Here is a 19,709-nt window from a genome sequence, read left to right as displayed (position 1 = left end):
TTGAAAATATTTGAGACAAGTAGGGAAAGTAGAATACCATTTTTAATTTAATTTTAAAGAGAACTATTACAATAATTGTATTAGCCGACTTCTCCATATTTTTTACGCAATTGGTGGTAAGATAGAAAATTGATATTAAATGATTTATTAAGAGTACCTATTAGACGGAAATTTCATAGAAAAAACGAGTGGATATTATTTGCATAAGTGTAAACCCATGAAACATTTTTCTTAGCGCCCACAAGTTGACTGTACAAAAATAGTTCCACGTGTATCATTCAATTTATTTATTTTCCATGTTTACCTTTCATATCAACTACAAAGTAAAAAATAATCTACGTTTCCTTGGCAATACAATAACTTTAATATTTATTGTGTCATAATATATGCAACCCAACGTACCAAGACGTGTAATGTTACAGGGAATTTCATTTTTAAAATAAAAATAATCTAGTGATATTTATAGATGGTAGAAAAGGAAATTGTATTGTAGATTTGTCGAGTTAAGATTATACAGAAGTGACTTGGTAGATATATTGAAAAGTGTTTTGTGATATAAAATGGCAAAAACCTACGATTATTTATTCAAGTTATTACTAATTGGTGATTCGGGTGTAGGGAAAACTTGTGTTTTATTTAGGTTTTCCGAAGACGCATTCAATACAACTTTTATTTCGACAATAGGTGAGTCAGAATCATTATTTATATGTATCAACCTCCAAGTATTTAATATTCAAGGTTATATTTGGTATAATGAAGATAAGGTTCAAACAAATGCTGTGTGTAAGCGACAAAAACAAATCTCATATTTAAAATTTTATATTGCTTGGTTAGAATAAACCATTATTCAACCACACCTAATAAAACGTTATGATGAAAAAACTTGACTATTATAATGGCATGATTCAATTATCACAGCCACTTAAATCTCATTTTTGTTAAGATATGATTAACTTTTGCTGGTATTGATATACTTTATAATCTGGAGAATAATTTGAAATTTTTTACGGTACTAATAAGTGTATTTAGTGAAATTAGGTATTTTTATTTCAAAATAGTTTGTAATTCGATTAGTTTTTGATTTTACAATAATGGAAATTTTAAACTAATTTGCTTAAATAATTTCACATTTTTATTCTTTATTGAGATTTCAGATTAAATATAATTGATAAAATATTGGATTTAGTACAGTTTTATCTTTACACATTTTCATCTAAACTATCACTTGACAGGCAATCTTTTTCACAAGTTGAGATTTTACTTTTTACTATTTTATATCAAATACCTTCCTTTCACTCTATTTTTTTATTTATATTGTCCATGTTACTGTCCTTGTATATTCCTTTGAAAAGTGTCAATTGAGAATAACAGATTTTTGTATGATTGAAACATATTTTATTTTGATATTTGGGATCTAATGGACCATATTATTGGAGTTATTTGTGATCTAATGGACCATATTATTGGAGTCATTTGTAATTATATTTTAAAAATATGGTCAAAGTACAATGTAAAAATCCTGAAATAATAAACTATTTAATGTTTAGTATTATAAAATATTTTATCATTTAAGGTTTAGTTTTAGAATAATCAACCATTCAAGTTTTAATTAGATTTAGTTTTAATTTTTTACACAAGAAAATGCACTATTACTACCAGTATATATATATATATATATATATAATGCATCTAAATGTTCTTGATTTTAGGTCCCTTCTGTTTCAAAATTAGTTTTTTTTTGATAGTTTTTATAAGAAAGATAAATTTTGACATTTCGTTTTAAGTCTTTATCAAAATATGATAATGACACTGACAATTTGCGTATTTATATTGATCTATAGATCACCTTCATCATGAATATCAAAATAAGGATAAAATCAACTTAGAAGTTTGTTCCAATAAGAAAAATTAATTTTTTCTTGGTTTCCACATCTCAAATATATTAAATTTATTAGAATTTACAAAATAGAGTTATAAATTTTACTTAAATTATTTAGCTCTTTTTTTATCATTTATAGCTTCTATGTTCTTATGAATGTGAACCATTTCTAAAAATTATCTATTTCATGTATTACATTCCATTTCAAGAATTTTTGAATCTTTATAATTGAAATTATGTTTTTAGACAACGTCACAATTAGTACAAGGCACTTAATATATAATAATAGTATTTAGATTTTAATTTAGTGAAATATTTGAATAATGTATTATGTCCTCTATGACTTATACTATTATCATATTTATTGAAATAATTATATAATTGTTGGGAAAGTTCTTCGTATACCATTCTGGTATACGAAACCAACTTGGTCCTCAAGATATTTAAACTTTAATTCGTGTCACCCTATATCACAAAAAAGATCAGTGATAATAAGTTTGGCTTATAGATCTATCCAACTATCAGATCCTGAATTAGATGCTTAGCTATTCAAAAAGCAAAAACTGTATTGAAAGAAAATAATTATCCAGAAAAAATGATAAATAACATATTCAAGAAAAGGATATATATATATATATATATATATATATATATATATATATATATATATATATAATGGCATAAAATACATGTCAAGCAGGAGAAATATTAAATTTTGTTATCTAGCTGCCTTTATTTTTCATAAACAGATTTTACAAAATTAACACACCCGTAACTACCTAGTGTCTTATTATTTGAAATGAGTTGAAATAGTAAATAACACAGCTTTTCATGTCACCATAGAGGTATTTTGTTGTACAATGCGTTCCCATTATTTTACTTGTTATGATCCCCAGTAGGCCTATACCATGAATCGATGTATCAATGCCATAAGGCTTAGAATTTGTAACTCATATAAAATCTATATATATGGATTGCATATAAACACCTTAAACCTAGGCATCAACACTTTATATCTTGCTCAAGAAGGAGGCAGAATTTGAGTCATATCTTTTTTATTAACGAATTCTTAATAGGTATTTGTTATTCATCTGAAAGTAGAACTTTTAGAATTTTCCAATTTTGAGATAGTTATTATTTATTTTTGTACTGTTTCTTTTAATTATAATTACACTAATTTTGTATATTAGAAATGTAAATTGAAATTCAAAGAATATATTGTTCATAATTTTAGTTTAACAGTAAAATTATAAAAATATATCATTTATTATTATATTTATTCTATTTCAATTAATAAATGTATCCAATCAATGAACACTAAACAAAACTGAAAGCTTGACAAACATTTATTTTGTAACAGTAAAAACTTATTATTATATTTATGGGCCTAGAGACTATAACATTAATTCAATTATAAAGATTCAAAAATTCTTGGTACGAATCTAATACACAAAAAAGAGAATTTTTAGAAATGGTTCACATTCATAAGAACAAAAAAGCTATAAATGTTAAAAAAAGACCTTAATCATTTAGATAAAATTTATAGCTCTATTTTTAAATTTTAATACAACTACAAATAATTTGATTGATGACTTCTACATATTTTTGAGATGTAAAAACTAAGGAAAATTTAATTTTTCTTGATAATACAGATTTCCAGTTTGATTTTATTTTTATTTTGATATTCATGATGTAGGTGATCTATTGCTTAATATAAATATGCAAATTGTCAGTGTCAAACCATATTTTGATCAAGACTAAAGTAGTTGAAACGTCAAATTTTTATCTTTCTTTCAAAAATTATTAAGAAAAACTAATTTTCAAACAGAAGACACCTAAAATCAAGACGATTTAGAAAGATACATAAAAGGTCTAAGAAATAAGAAATTGAAGAAACTATGATATAGATAAAATATTCCAAATAATTGAATTAAAAACGACTTTAGCAGTATATCAAAAAAAATTTCAGAATGTGAATATTTGTTGCTGGATTACTGTTTATTTTTATATTCTATAGATCTAATTTAAAGAAATAAGTATTAATATAATTAAAAATAGAAAAATACTTGTGCCCTTGTGCGCATTATTAATCGTAATGGCATACTTTCATATTTTGCCGTGAAAATCATAGCGTCAATGACATATTTCTGTTAGACTCTGACTTGTAGCCTGGTACCACTACATAATCTTGGCAGATTTATGTTGCAAAGCAACATTATTCGTGTGTCAATCTTGAGAACATGAGGAGGTATCCCTGGTGGATAAAGAGTGTAAAAGCTCAACAGTGAACAGCTTCTTCATCCTCTGGTACTTTGTCCATCGATTCATATCTTACTCGTTCAGTGGGCAGTTTCTCCAGCAAAATGGTGTTAATAAAATTAACTTATCCATTTGTTGGAGTAAGAATGGCTCTCTCCTCCTTCAACCCTGAACTACAATTGTCACTAGCTTCGTCAATATTTGAGTATATTTTGTCAGTTAAGATGATTAAATCTGGGACAGTTTCACAATTAATATAGGACACCTCTCTTCGGTCTTCTTCCGAAATTTTGCCATCACCTATATCAATATTTTTGAAAACTCTTCCGCTTTTAAGTTGGGCTGAGGATAAACATTCATATTGATAGTCAAAGATAGAACTAGAATATTGATGATTTGATACAGACTTCAATTGCACTTGTTTCTCGTGGCACAACAGGCAAAGTTTGTCCTAAAGTCATCAGACAAGAGAATAATTACTCCTCCCGTAATTCGTTCATACCTCAAATATCTTGGAAAATTGCAGACCCAGAATAACCAATCAACATGGTCCTCAAGATATTTAAATTTCATCAGATCCTGAATTTATTAAATGATTAAATATTCAAAATGCAGAAATCGCATTAAAAGAAAACCAAAAGTAAACTTAAAATGTAAAACATTTTTCCTTATCATATATAGGACTTTCCCAACAACTATCTAATTATTTCAATAAATATGATATTAGTATTAGTCATAAAGGATATAATACATTATCAAAATATTTCACTAAACTAAAATCTAAAACACCCAAATATAACAGACGTAATATTATATATCAAGTACCTTGTAATAATTGTGACGCTGTTTACATAGGGCAGACATCTCAGTATTTAGAAAATAGACTAAAAGGTCATCAATATGATAAAAAAATTTAGAAAATAGATGAACAAACCATCAATACCATAACAAGAATGAAATTGCATTAACAAACCATGAAAAGTTGAAAAAACATACATTCAATTATAAAAATTCAATATCTCTTGAAAAGGAATTGAATACAAGAAAAATAAAATTTTTATAAAGGGTACACATACATATAAATGAGTAAGGTATTGTTGATAAAAAAAAACCTAAACAATTTGATTGAAGTTTATAGTTCCATTTTATAAAAATTAATGCAACTTCCAATAATTGAAAATTAATTGATGGCAGCTACATATTTTTGATACATATATATAACAAATATAAAACATTATTTTTTGTGGTTAAAAAAGATTTTTATTTTGACATATCGAAATCTCGTATAATATATGAAAAAGAGTATGACATCATATTTTTTAACTCTTTTTTTTTGTTTCAGGTATTGACTTTAAAATTAGAACAATAGATTTAGATGGTAAAAAGATTAAATTACAAATATGGTGAGTTTTTTGCAGTTGGTTGCAGTTTTGTTTAGTTTCCTTGTTATATTCAATTTTATACTTACCATAATTGAAAGATTATTTTAATATCAATTTTAGCATACAGTATAGTAGAAAATCTATCGATTATCTGCTTTGGGACTAGAATGTGAATTATTGATTTTTTGTTTAATTTTACTTAAGTACTATATTGAACTAGAAATTTGAACAATGTATTACTTGCAGTAAAATACCTTTATCTAAGATGTTTGTAATAGTATTGTTCACATTATGTGAAAATATTATTATGAGGCACATGGTCTGGCCTTATGTAAATATGCTGTTTAGTGTTATCACTGTACTCAATATTACATATTTTGAAAATCTTTTGCTACAAAAAATTGAGGTTTGGATGGATCAGGACGTACTCATAAGTTATCATAGTTACGGGTGTTTGCTAAAAAAGCAAAACTAAATTTACACTCAAAGTGCTTTGGTTTATTTTTGCCTCATAGTTTCCTATGAAGAGAATTCAAAGTTTACTATCCAAACAGACTCACTGAAAAACAGTTAATAGGTCAGTCTATCTTGATGTAAGAACAAAAATGCAATAGAATATTATCTATATGTTTATAAACTGTTCTTTTTGGTTTCAATTAAGTTCTTGTAGACGCTTTGCTATTAAATATTAACTAAAGGTCATTAAAAATGATTATCCAACAATAACAAAATTATGAGAATACATACCTATCCTACTTCGAAGAACAAAAATTTAAAAAGATACAAGAAGTGAACAAAAAACGAGAATTATACTCTTATATTAAATTTATTATAAATTATATTATAGTAATAGAATCAATATAATAAAATAATATTTAATTATAAAATTATGAATATATACATAATAAAATATATCTTTTAATTCCAAAATTTGATAGAACCAAAGGAGATGAAAAATATGAAAATTCTAGAATGTTTTTTATCTTGCTACTCCATTTTGGTTTGCTCCATTTGTCCCTATTCCACTCGTTAATATAGGAACACTTCTCCACTACTCAAACCTCAACTCAAATTTCGAAAAAAATAATTTTATAAGCCTTCAACTTAAAAATACCAAATTTAGTATACTGTATGAGAGTGTGAAGGGCATTTGGTAATGGTAATTAGAAGACGATCGAACAATTCTGGGGGGGTTGATAAGGGCTGACCTAACCTTAAAATTTTACAGAAGTTTCTTATCTGTCAGCTTATGTAAAAAAACATGGATCACTTAATTCCAAAACTTTTTCTTCTCGTATAATTTTTCTTAAGACTTTGTCATTTTCAAGGAAAAGTCGAATAAACAAAGTAACAAAAAAGTTAAAATTGACTATGAATTTATATATCAAATTTGACAATTGGAAATTCATATCTTCTAGTAATTAAATTGGTATAATTTTTTCAATGGGTGGAAAATTCCCATTTAGCAAACAAGTGGATATGTTTTGGTGTTAGGTTTTTGGACAAAGCAATAATTGTCATCAAGATTGGACACCGGACCTCAATAAATGTGATTACTTTCTTTGGAGCTGTTAAAGGAGTCCGTTTATTCTTTTCCATTTGTTTCCGGGATTTGTGGAATTACATTACAGACAAATGCAATGTAATAAAAAATCGTAATCACCTATTGACATATATTAGTACTTTAGTTTTTGGCGAGGATTAATTTGTGATTTGTGCAAATAATATTTTTTTCGAATCAAATAAAAAACTTTTAGAATTCAATTACTCCTGGTAAGAAAATAGAAGTTTTTAAATAAATTGACAGATAAGAAACTTTTGAGAAAGTTTTATGTTAGGTCACCCTAATTACCCCCGCCCCCAGAATGATTCGATCGCCTGCTACTAACCATTACTCAAGGAGGCTCCCGCGTCTTCTAAACTAGTCATATTAAATGTATTTATGCTTAAAACTCTTAAATTAATTAATTTATGATGATAATATGAACTGAAACAATGCAAAAAGTTTTTATTTTATAAAAAATAAATAGTCGCTCATTTGATTTTTTCAAAACAGCAAATAAGCGTCGAGTATTGGTACACATTCACTTTTACATACACTATAGTATCGATTATTACAGTCGCTTGTTACAGTGGAATATATTTGGTATTTGAGTGTAAAAATGGTCAAAATCAAAAAGAAACTAAAAAAATGTGTGCGTAAATTTCGCGCGCTTTCCTTGAGCGCCAGACACAATATGGCCCCCTTTCCTAATTTGTGGTGGGGTTAGGGTGGTTATTCATTCTTTGATAAGAAGTGATCCAATTTCAAGGCCTCAATCTGCCTACTCCTTGGAAATTCACTAAGGAAATGAAAAGCATAGACAATTGACAGTTTTATTACTGCGAACGTAATTGTATAAGTCAATTTTAATCATTTCAAGGTCGTATTTGCATGTTTATTGAAATTTGTCCATCAATTTCTCTCACATAATTAAGATCAATTATTAGTCAAAATTTAATAAACAATTGGTGACAAACTATTCGAATTTAGTTTGATAGGAAATAGTGTTTTGAATTTTAAATTACATGACTTTTAGCTTATCCGCAATTAAATACTGGGGATGCTAACCATTACATTATATTTTGTTATTTAAGATACATCATCATTTACCAGTTTTGTGCACTACTCTAAGTTGCAATGCCTATATATTTTGTAAATTGATATTTTAAATAAGATATTCACAGATATTTGTTAATCAATAATTTTAGGGATACAGCAGGTCAAGAAAGATTTCGAACCATCACAACAGCTTATTACCGTGGAGCTATGGGCATTATGTTAGTTTATGACATAACAAATGAAAAAAGTTTTGAAAATATAAAAAATTGGATAAGAAATATCGAAGAAAATGCGTCGGCAGATGTGGAAAAAATGTTATTGGGTAATAAATGTGAATTGGATGAAAAAAGGCAAGTTTCAAAAGAGAGAGGGGAACAACTTGCTGTAGAATATGGTATTAAGTTTATAGAAACAAGTGCTAAGGCTAGTATTCGAGTAGAAGATGCATTTTTTACATTAGCTAGAGATATTAAGGCTAAAATGGAAAAGAAACTGGTAAGGAAATTGGAAGTTTTATTTATTTATTTGGATATTGACAGTTCGAAAATAATTCAATTCATTAATTTGATATGTGCTTTGCTATTTATGAAATTGATAACTTCTGTCCACAAAATGAATTGATAGGTAATAATATTTTATGATTCTAATTGATGTTTCATGGCCAATATTAGGAAAATATATAATTATTAGATAATAAATTTCATAACTGCTACCAAATAACTGACTGAGAACATAAATTTTCTCATTAGTAATTTGCGTCTCAACCCAGTATCTCACTAGAATTTCCTTATGTAAACAGCCATCAACATTGCAATTAATGATCTATTTAGATCTTAATGATTTAAAACTAGTATAAAAAATTGTTTATTTCATATTGTTTATAAACATTTAATAAACTTTTTTCAAATATTACCATTTTATAAATTGCATCTCATAATTATTCCAGTTTCTGTTTAATTTTATAAATAATTGTATGACTAGAAACATAAAGTTGCATTAAATGCAAAAAACTTATGAAATAAAGAGTTTTATTACAAAAATATTATAAATTACTTTGTAGGTACATTTCTTTTAGTTTCATAAATTTCAAATTGATTTGTCCTTTATGTTTAACATAGTTTAATTGGTAAAAATTCAAAATCAAAATATTACTAATGTGTTAGAAACTTTTTCATTTTCTCTGGCAAAATGAGACCAATGTGCATTTAGCTTCCAAATCCTGCAATTAGTTGATGATATGTATAAAATAAGACATTTGTTCACATTGTCTGAATACCTGAAACTTGTTCAATATACTTACAAAAATAAATACATAATGTTTTTGTTAATTTTTTTTAGTGTATCATATACTAAGTTTTCTTTCTTTGAATTACTTTTGAACTGTGTACTGCTATAGTACTATTTTTCTAATTCATTGTATTTTTCTTGCTCACCCTTTATATTGGCAGAAGGTAAATAGTACATTTTTTGTAGGCATGCTAACAATTCTAACGAAGTGTGTTTCTACTCCACATCACTAAAATACTATTGCATTTTTCAGAAATAGTACGAGTATTTTGTGGAACTTGAAATTGTATCACTGATTTTAAATAGCTGCTAATTTTCCTTACTCATTAGTTAATATGGCACACAAACAAAAAAAGTTATATTGTGTATCAAGTACCTAATGTCTGTGACGCTATTTATATAGGGCAGACATCTCAATATTTGGAAAATAGATTGAAAAGTCATCAATAAGATAAAAAAATGAAACTGCATTAGCAAACCATGAAATATCTAAAACCCATACATTCAATCATAAAAATTCAAAAAATCTTGAAAGAGTGTCAAATATAAGAAAAAGAGAATTTTTAGAAATAGTTCACGTACATAAAAACAAAACAGTTATCAACGATAAAAACGAACAATTTAAGTAAAATTTATAATCTTACTTTATAAATTTCAATGTAACTATGAATAATTTGTTTGAATATTGCTACTTGTTTTGATATATAACAACTTAGAATGAAAAATTATTCAATGTTATTAAATATAAATTTTTATTTTGATATTCATTTTGTATGTGATCTATTGATTTATATAATTATGAAAATTGTCAATATAAAATTATATTTTGATAGACCGCAATAAGCCGAAACGTCAAGTTTTGATGCTTTTATATGGCGAAATTTTAATTAAAAGTAACTTAAAATCAACATAATTCATCAACAAAACTATAGAAATGTCCTTAAGCTGTTAATACCCAACAGGCACTGCCGATATCTAAGTGTTGATTTTATCTTAAAATTCGAAATAATTTATAGCCACAATATTTAGGTATAGGAAATGCTTAGCAAATGTAAAACAAATTTTTACATGAAAGTTGTTTCTCCTTAAAAGTACTATATAGAATTTAGTTAAGTGCGAGAAATTATCAGTAATTCAAGATCATGTATAGCGATTTATAGAAATATAGTTCTGTAAAATACTCTTATATTCTGTCTAGATATTTTTAGTTTCTGAAAAAGGTTATATGACTGTTGTATGCTTATTATGCTTGATTAACATTTGAATTGAATTTTCATAGGACATTATTTAATTTGATTTCAAATTTATTAATAAATTGGTATAACCCGTTATGGACTTATTTTGTTTATAACAAATTTTACCACTAATATTATTAAGAAGTGAGAATAGAGTGCTATGTGCACTTTATTTCTGGTGACAGATGTTATTCGACTGTATAGAGGAGGACGGGACTCTTTTCACTCCATTCTAATATCAAGCTAACAGCTCTCCCACATAATCTATTCTTATATCTAATATGGATATATTCGTTGTTTTAATTTTTCAAGTAACTCAATTTTCCATTGTTGATATCTGTAAAATAATAGTACAATTTTAATGTAACATACAACTGAAAATATTCTCAACACTTACCGAACATCTTCTGTTTTGTTCTAAAATATAAGTTACATTGTAATTATTTAATTCATATATTATAAATCATTACCTTGTTCCAGCGATTAGCGCATTGTTTTCAGAAGATGCTAATTACATTAAATAGAGTTTATAGTATAAATACACATTATGTAGAATTTGATGTAGAATTTAATTTAGTAGTTTATTTTGTTAGATTTTTACTTTTGTTATAATGAATTCGTTTTTAATAAATTTATTTTAAATAACGAAAATTATCAGTCAGTAGGATCGCGAAAGATTCCGTGTAGTGGAAATTCGGTGTTTTAAACGTTATTTACAATTTTATTCGTAAATTTTGAAAAATAAAAATATCAAGAACACAACTGAACAGACATTCGAAGTTAACCAGAGTTTTTGAAGATTATAATGAGTCATTACCATTTTCCAGTAAGTAAATATGTCAGATTCCTCTGCTCTTTATTCTTTGAGTCATTTATCAGCAGACATTTTAAGAGCCTCAATTTTCAATTTGAGTATCGAAGAAAATTATTTAAATATAAGTAAATATTTAATGACTCCTCCACATTCTTATATGAAAAACCTTTCTAATTTATAAAATTTTGATGGAAACTCTAGTGAATTGTATAAATTTATCAATGTAACCTCAACATTCTTCAATCATTATTTTTATAGAGCGCCTCATAATGAAAATTGAATGCAAATTATTTTACTATTAATTACACGGTGTTGCTTCCAAAATCAACCCCCTCTATAAGCAAATGAAGCACAAGTTACTTCAGAAGAATTACAACACACAAATTATCAGATGATGAACAATCCACAGCAGCCCCATATTGGCAATACCTGACTGTCAAACCTATAAATAACTATAAAAAGGATTTATTTTTGGTAAAAAAGAAATGTTCCGATTGGATCAGATAATAGATAATCTCTAGGGCCATATAATATTTTTTAAAGAATCCTGTCAAATCTTCACAGTTTTTTGACAATAATGACATTCTCCAAAATTATCAAGAAGGAAGAACGAATCCATGAAACGGAATAGCAAATTTGAAAAGATTTATGGGAATATATAAATTCACGTGAAAATAGATACATAAAGACATACCCAAACCCAAATCCAAATTTACATTAAAACCAACAAAAACGCTCGAAATTACACATTATATGACTTTTCGGAAAATATCTTAACTGGGATCAGCTGATTGCAGATCCCAAACCAGAAAGAGATTTATATCAGTTTACGACGTTGCGTTCAAAGTACTATAATCCATTCAAACAGAAAACCACTCGAGGAAACTATAGAGTAATTGAAAAAAAAAACAAAAAAAAGAGAGATCCCTAACTATTTATAAACCAAGCAGAAAACGCATAGAAACTACTGAAAAGGGGAATAGGTTTCTCCCCGAATTTATTCCAATAACACTAAACTGTAATAAAAACTTAACCAAAGAGCATAAAAATAACATTAAACATAAACAAAAACTTGACACTAACAAACGACATTACTACAGATTGACAACGACATGTCAAGAAATAAAAATTTAGAACTCTGAAGGCAAATCCCTCCCTTCCCTTAAAACTGGGCCCTGCAAATGTGCAAATTAGTTAACACGATTTTATACATATTATACCAAAATCTTAGCCTCAGAATTAGATACATTAGAATTTTATTATCAAAATTTCCCTAGTACTATTTTAAGGTCAAAAACTCAGCATTGGAATAGTCTTTGAAATATTATTAATGAAGTCCGATATCACTCATAATTAGCGCATAGAAAATTGTAAACAATTTATTGTTTACATAGTATTAAACTAAGTAATCCTTGATCAATCAGACGTCGAAAGAGTTATGGAATCTCCTCGAAATAATGAAAGGAATCTTATTTCACAATTCTATCAACAAATTTTACCAACCTCTCATTCATTTGATTATTTCAATAGAACTATCACTTCATTAGCTAAGGAAGTAGGGGCAATTAATTAAGTTCTAGAAGTTTGTTATAAAGGCATGAGAAAGTAGATCTATTATTAACAGGGTGTTTCAACATTAAATTATTTCGATTGATTCTTATCTGTTTAATTATAGGTTGGATTTGTTCTGCATTTCCTAATCCTTCATCATAAGACGTTTATTTATTACCGCCTATATTCATTCCCTGCAAAGGACTTAACCACAATTGTATTCATCATATCTGACGATTGGTACATAACTTCCGAAAAAGCCGATTTTCAGTTCCGCGGCAAATTAACACACTAATTAGACATACACATAATACAACACACATAATTGAAGCAATTATCACAGTTCATTGACATCTTTCCATTGCCAACCAAAATATCAACTGATTAGACAAATGTTCAGAATGTCTGAAGAAACAACCTGCTGCCTCTACCTTCCAGTATTAAAACAACATACGATAACTGAAGCAATGTCCACTCATACTTCATTGGCATCTAACATTGGAAATTTAAATGGAAGGTGTTTACCTGATCGAACTTCCGTTCGGATGTGAATTCCACACAACTGAATAAAATTACTTGCGAAGAACCACTCACTCTTCCAAGTATTCATTCCCATTATTCTACGGTAAAACATGGAAAAAGCAAATTAGAGAAAATTCTTCTAGATGAACTTTTACAACCATATCCTTATGATTAAAATACTACTAGGAACTCAAGATAAAAAACAATGAATAAGAAGATACAATCTGATATGGAGAATGAAATGACAACCTTGAAAAATCAAATGGACGAGAAAATCGAGGAGACAACTTGCGAATTTGAGAACAAAAGATGTTCTAGTAAAGAAAAAGAAGATTGAACAAACGAAATGCTTCAATCCAGAAACAATACTCAAGACCAAAGATAACGACAGTTTTACATGAGTCAAAGCCGCAACGTTCGACGGCAAGACGTCTTGAACCAATTAAACAGTTTGATAAAAGAAAGAAAAGCAGTGGACTTGACAATTACACTACAAGGAGACACCTTAGATGTTCTTCATACGATACCTCTTAAAGATACTGATGACTTTGAATAGCTGAAGAAGAGGTTGGACATGAGATACGGTCACAAACATCTTGAAGACCTGTATCGATCGCAGCTGAAGAGCCGAAGGTAAAAGCGTGATGAAACTCTTTAAGAGTACGAAGTAGACATTGCCCGACTTGTCCAATCCGCCGATCTACCGGGCAAGAAGTGTCAATATTTTCACCGGCACAAAAGTAGTGGTAAATATGGTATGGTGGCAAATAAATCCTAGTTGTGATGAATTATTTTACAAAATGGGTGGATATTTTTGCGATTCTGAATCAAGAGGCCACAACTGTTGCGGAAGTATCGGTGAATGAATTTTTCAGTCGATATAGTGTACTCTTGGAAGTTCACAACGATCAAGGAAGAAACTTCGAGAAACATCTGGGAAATCTGTGATCAGCTGGTAATGAACAAGACCACAACGACCGCATTACATCCACAATCAGATGAAATGGTCGAGATAAGAGAACAGGACCATTGGCAGATATCTGCCCAAATTTCCAATGGCTTATCGATCGGTTATTAATGAGTCCACCGGTAAAATGAGGCTTCCTTGTGACCTAGAATTTGGCTGTCGACTTGGAGAAAACTTAGCGGGAAAAGATTATGTGATCCAATTGAGAAGAAGAATAGACGACATACGCGAATTGGTTCTCTCGAATCTTCAAATTGCCAGCGAAAGAATGAAAAAACGATACGATACGGAAGATCCCCAATAGCAAACGAAAGAAAGTAGTCTACAAAAATCGACTAGCGCCGATTGAGGAAGACCACGACCTACAGGAAGGAGTGAATCAGTTGCTACAAGAGCCTGTCCCTGCCTTCGAAACAAATATGGGTGCGTAGGGAGGTACCGGCAAAGTAAGATGGAGTCACTACACAACAACAATAAGATTCGTTCTTTCGACTGGAAAATTATTCGCTGGCCTGCAACATCCCTGCCAGTATCAAGAGCTCACACCGTCTTTCGGAAGAAGTTTGGTCAATTAGAGAATTTTGAAAAGCAGATCCCAGCCCCTGGCAAGACGCTGAAATTAAAACACTATTCGCGGTACATCTTTTACCTGGTAATAAAAAATGAATTTCAAGATCAATCCACCTACTGTGATGTGTGGGAATCGCTTCAAAGCTTCCGCGACCATGTGTTGGAAGCCGACGTGAAGAAACTGGCTATGGCCAAGTTAGCGAGTAACTAGTTGGGAGTTGTTAGGAATATGGTAGAGGTGATATTCCAGGATACCGGGTTCACATATTAATTTGTAGCTAACCACCCTATCATCGGTACTTGGTGAAGACGGTGCCCTATTTTCTGGAAGTTGCAGGAATAATTTCTAGGAAAGTCTATTGCTTATTTGTTTTTTTTTTAATTTTTTTAAACCTATTATTCATAAGGAGTTTGTGGTTTGTGTAGGGCAGTTTAGTTCAGTTTATAATGAATAGTCGTAGTGAACAGAACCAATTAGCAAAGTAATCGAAGAATTTAAATAAATTATTTAAGTTAAGTGATAGTGATAATTGAATTATCATAAGTTAGTGTAGTGTGATGTATTTAAATAAATTAAGAACATAAGAGACAGTGTTTATTAATTCACTCCATGAATAGAATTCGTATAAATAAATGAGAAAAACATTACAATACTCTTGCTACAGCACACTATTGGACGGCTCCTGTATACTTCGTGGCATCCTCATAACATTATATAAATATCGTCATCGAATCCAAAAATTCAAAAAAAATTACAACCACAGTAAGAACAAAAACTTAAAATGAAATCCATCTATTTCATTTGCCCTTTATAAATCATCTTCGAAGGATGGACAAGTTACATTGTAATTATATAATACGTATGTTATAAATTGTTACATTGTTGCAGTCAACATTGTTTTCAAAAGACCTAGAATCTAATATAGAATTTATTTTTTTGTATTTTCAGGTTTTTAAATTAGTTATAATATATTCATTTAATAATTGAAATCTAATTGTTTTATAAAAAAATTGCTACAAACAGTTACAGATATGCTCTATATTATAAACGCATAGAGCTGAAAGAATACAGCGATAATTAAACATACTGTTTACACTAACACTTCATAGTGGTAGTGTAAACAGTGCGTTCAGTATGAATACCACCAACGGTATATGATAAATCATAACAGTACAAAAACATTCCGGAACGGTGCTGGTGTAGACAAAGGGTATGGTATGAATTTAGAAATTGTAGATGAAATGAACTATGCTGAGTTAAAAAATTTAATATTATAGTTCATTAGTGAAATTTTCAAAATTTTGTGTTATACAAAAGTGTGGGGCTTACTTCACAATTTAGCCTGATGCTAACGTGGCGCCACTTTTATTTGATACATTTCGACGGACAATTTTCATTCATACACAAATTGTTCTCCTTATCTTTACCCTCCATAAATGCGTTGTATAGAGATGTAGGATTAAAATTGCTTTGTTCTGACATGTCTTCGCTACCCTTCCGCGATTGAGTGTTCAAAAATATCCTTTATTGTGTATGTTTTTTTACAATTTATATAGATACCCAAATTTTTAAAATTCGGAATTATTATTGCAAAAATTCTTTGCTCAATATTATTTTCCTTATATTATATATACTAGTAAAATAAAGCGCTATGAGTAGATGATTCTTTAACGCTGCATGAGTGTAGATGAAAACTTTGTCAAATTAACGGCAAAAAGTGAACTGGGCTTGTTGGCTCAATGGATAAAAGTAATGGTCTTGGGTCGAGAGATTTTGGGCCATCGCAGAAAAAATATCTAATAATAATTTTATTGAAATCGTGAGAATTGCCACTGTTCTGTTCTAATTCTGCTGATATTGCTTTAAGGGAACTTGTATTAATTTCCGGTACTTCATTAATTTATGCATGTTTTAAATGGATTGATCAATACACAACAAATAGGTGGCGACTTACACTTTCTAATAGATCAGAATACTGCAACGAAATTGAATCTCTATATAGTTACTTTTATTACTTTAATAGTAATGGCTCTTATTAAGTAATGTCCTTATAAATACGCCTATAACTGGTACTCTGCAAAGCATTTTGTTGAATATTTGCATGAAATTATTAAAATAAGTTAATATTCACCATAAAATCTTAATTATTACAAAAATAATATAAAAAATTTTTCCCAATAGGAAGCAAGCAATCCACCTCGAGGTGGTCACCAACTCAAGTCATCAGACCCGCCGAAGAAACCTACCAGTTGGCTGTCAAGGTGCACAATACTCTGACAAACTCCCGGAGCTGCTTAAAACGTCACACAACGCTTATCCTTTGAGCCTATCATTAATTATTACCACCGTGCATCTTCAAATAAGTGTGATAGGACAATTTTTGACATGTCTTTCTAGAACAGTTATCTCTATTCATTTCTTAGAGTCGTATATGATAAATATAAAAAGTGAAATATGTACTGTTTTTCTAAGAAAAATACTAATCAGTATAAATAGGAATATTTTGCTCATTATGATTTATTAGAAAAATTTAAAACACAATTTTATCATTAAATATTTTATATATTCTAAAAAAGTTTAGCCCCTCAACCATTTCCTCAATCTCCAGTTGTTTTAATCATCATTAGGTTTTGTTCTTTATACTGCTCCACTTATTGACTTCTACTTTAACTTATATCAATTATTCAGTCTGTTTTTATATAAAATATATGTATTGAAAATAAATTTCAATCCTGTAAAAAGTAAAGCTGTATTAGTTTTCAAAATAAGTAGCTGAGTTTTACAGAAGCCTAGTTTATATTATAATATATAATAACACAAGAAAAATTGAAAAAATATAAACATTTTCAGTTGAAATTTAAATTCACATACAGCAACATCATTTTATATAAATCTTGTTCTACAAAAGCATTGAACATCTGTTTTTCTTGATGATAAACTAATACAGTAATGCTTTGGTATATTTCAAATTGCTATTTCATGCTTTTTTTCAGTCTAATGAATTGTACCATTGCTAGTAATTGTTATCTTCCAATTTTTGACAAATTAGTTCATGGTAATATCAGAAGTTTTTTTACGAAAATAGATTATCACTATTCCCAAAAATAATAGGTCTGCAATGTAAGAGTGTAATCTATCATATACGATTCTAACGAATGATCTAGTTTGACTTTATATATATATATATATATATATATATATATATATATATATATATATATATATATATACAGAGTGGCTCAAAAGTCGCGCAACCAATTGAAAAAAAATGACATTGCGTAGCAAAAGCACAAAATTTATTCGAAAAAAAACGAAGTACACAAAATTAGTTTGAAGCAAGGCAAAAGCTGACTCCTTGGCATCATAACAGATGTTCGAAATGACCTCCTTCTTGTTCTGTGCACTTTAGACATCGCTTCTTAACAGCTTTACAGATGCGCGCAAGTGTAGGTTTATCTGCATTCAGCGTATCGACTTCGTTGGTGATTATGTTTTTCATGGTCTCCGCATCTGGTAAAGCATTTTTGAACACCCTATCCTTTAAAATTCCCCACACTGCAAAATCTAAAGGAGTCAGGTCAGGAGATCTTGTTGGCCACTCCACTTGACCTCGTCTACCAATCCAATCCGGAAAATTTTGATTTAGGAATTCGCGAACAATTACAGCGTAATGGGCCGGCGCGCCATCTTGTTGAAGAGTTAACACACGACCAGGAAAATCCGGGTTATTATTCAGTTCTTCGCGCAGTTACATCAACAAATCAAGGTATGCAGCACCTGTTACTGTTGTTTCGAAAAAGTAAGGGCAAATGATTCCGAATGAGCAAACACCAAGCCATACCGTTACACCTGGAACATTTAATTCTTCTTGGATCGTGATATGCGGATTGTCTGTAGACCAGTATACGCAATTGTGTCTGTTGATTCGGCCATTTAATTTAAATTGTGCTTCATCTGACCACAAAATGGTTTTAAAGAAGTCTTTGAACGCTTCACATCGAATTACGTACCACTCAGCAAACTGAAGTCTGCGGTCCGGATCGTCTTCTGTTAATGCTTGTAAAAGACGTGGTCTGTAAACATGCATACCTACTTCCTTCATTATTCGCTGCAAGCTGGAACGAGAAATTTCCAATTCATAGCAAGCTTTACGGACTGATCGCGCCGGTGTTTCAACAAAACTCTCAGCGACGATGTGTAGGTTTTCTGCAGTTCGCACGCTGCGTGGCCGCCCCGAACGCTTCGTATCATTCACAGTACCATTTTTTTTGAACCTTTTTATCAAGCGATACACAGTTTCACGCCTCGGAACTTGACTGTTAGGAAATTTTTCGGCAAAATCGGAGAAAATGTTTTGATAATCGGCATGATAACGGTAGTACGAGGTCACTAAAAACACGCGTTCCGCAATTGTGACCCGATAACTCGATCCCGTTGCCATGGTTACACATTCGTTACACATTTAAATACCCTCACCGCTCCTTTACACACGAACAACTGTAAGATATTCGGTAGAAACGCGTAACCTTGTACTAGTAGGGTGAAACCAACTCATGCGCATTTTGTGTTAGCATTGCGCGACTTTTGGGCCACTCGTTATATATATATATATATATATATATATATATATATATATATAT

The 19,709-nt window shown here is 29.5% G+C and overlaps 1 protein-coding gene across 1 annotated transcript; it reads left to right on the top strand.

Annotated features, from left to right (window-relative positions):
* The first annotated feature begins 449 nt into the window (after window positions 1-449).
* Window positions 450-18,106, top strand: LOC130444262 (ras-related protein Rab-8A). Its single transcript, XM_056779328.1, has 4 exons — window positions 450-684; window positions 5,481-5,541; window positions 8,272-8,617; window positions 17,251-18,106. The coding sequence occupies exons 1-4, from the start codon at window positions 561-563 to the stop codon at window positions 17,344-17,346; spliced, it is 627 nt and encodes a 208-aa protein (XP_056635306.1). The 5' UTR covers window positions 450-560; the 3' UTR covers window positions 17,347-18,106.
* The last annotated feature ends 1,603 nt before the right edge of the window (window positions 18,107-19,709 follow it).

This window comes from Diorhabda sublineata, chromosome 5 (assembly GCF_026230105.1).
Source record: "Diorhabda sublineata isolate icDioSubl1.1 chromosome 5, icDioSubl1.1, whole genome shotgun sequence".
NCBI classification, from domain to species: Eukaryota; Metazoa; Arthropoda; class Insecta; order Coleoptera; family Chrysomelidae; genus Diorhabda; species Diorhabda sublineata.
The sequence above is the reverse complement of the archived record's forward strand: the minus strand, read 5'-3'. Positions and strand labels throughout refer to the sequence as shown.

Excerpts from the sequence above, each read along its gene's own strand:
- LOC130444262 (XM_056779328.1), top strand. The coding sequence starts at position 561 with ATGGCAAAAACCTACGATTATTTATTCAAGTTATTACTAATTGGTGAT. Across the intron at positions 685-5,480 it reads AACTTTTATTTCGACAATAG|GTATTGACTTTAAAATTAGA; the intron begins GTGAGTCAGAAT and ends TTTTTGTTTCAG. Across the intron at positions 8,618-17,250 it reads CTAAAATGGAAAAGAAACTG|GAAGCAAGCAATCCACCTCG; the intron begins GTAAGGAAATTG and ends TTTTCCCAATAG.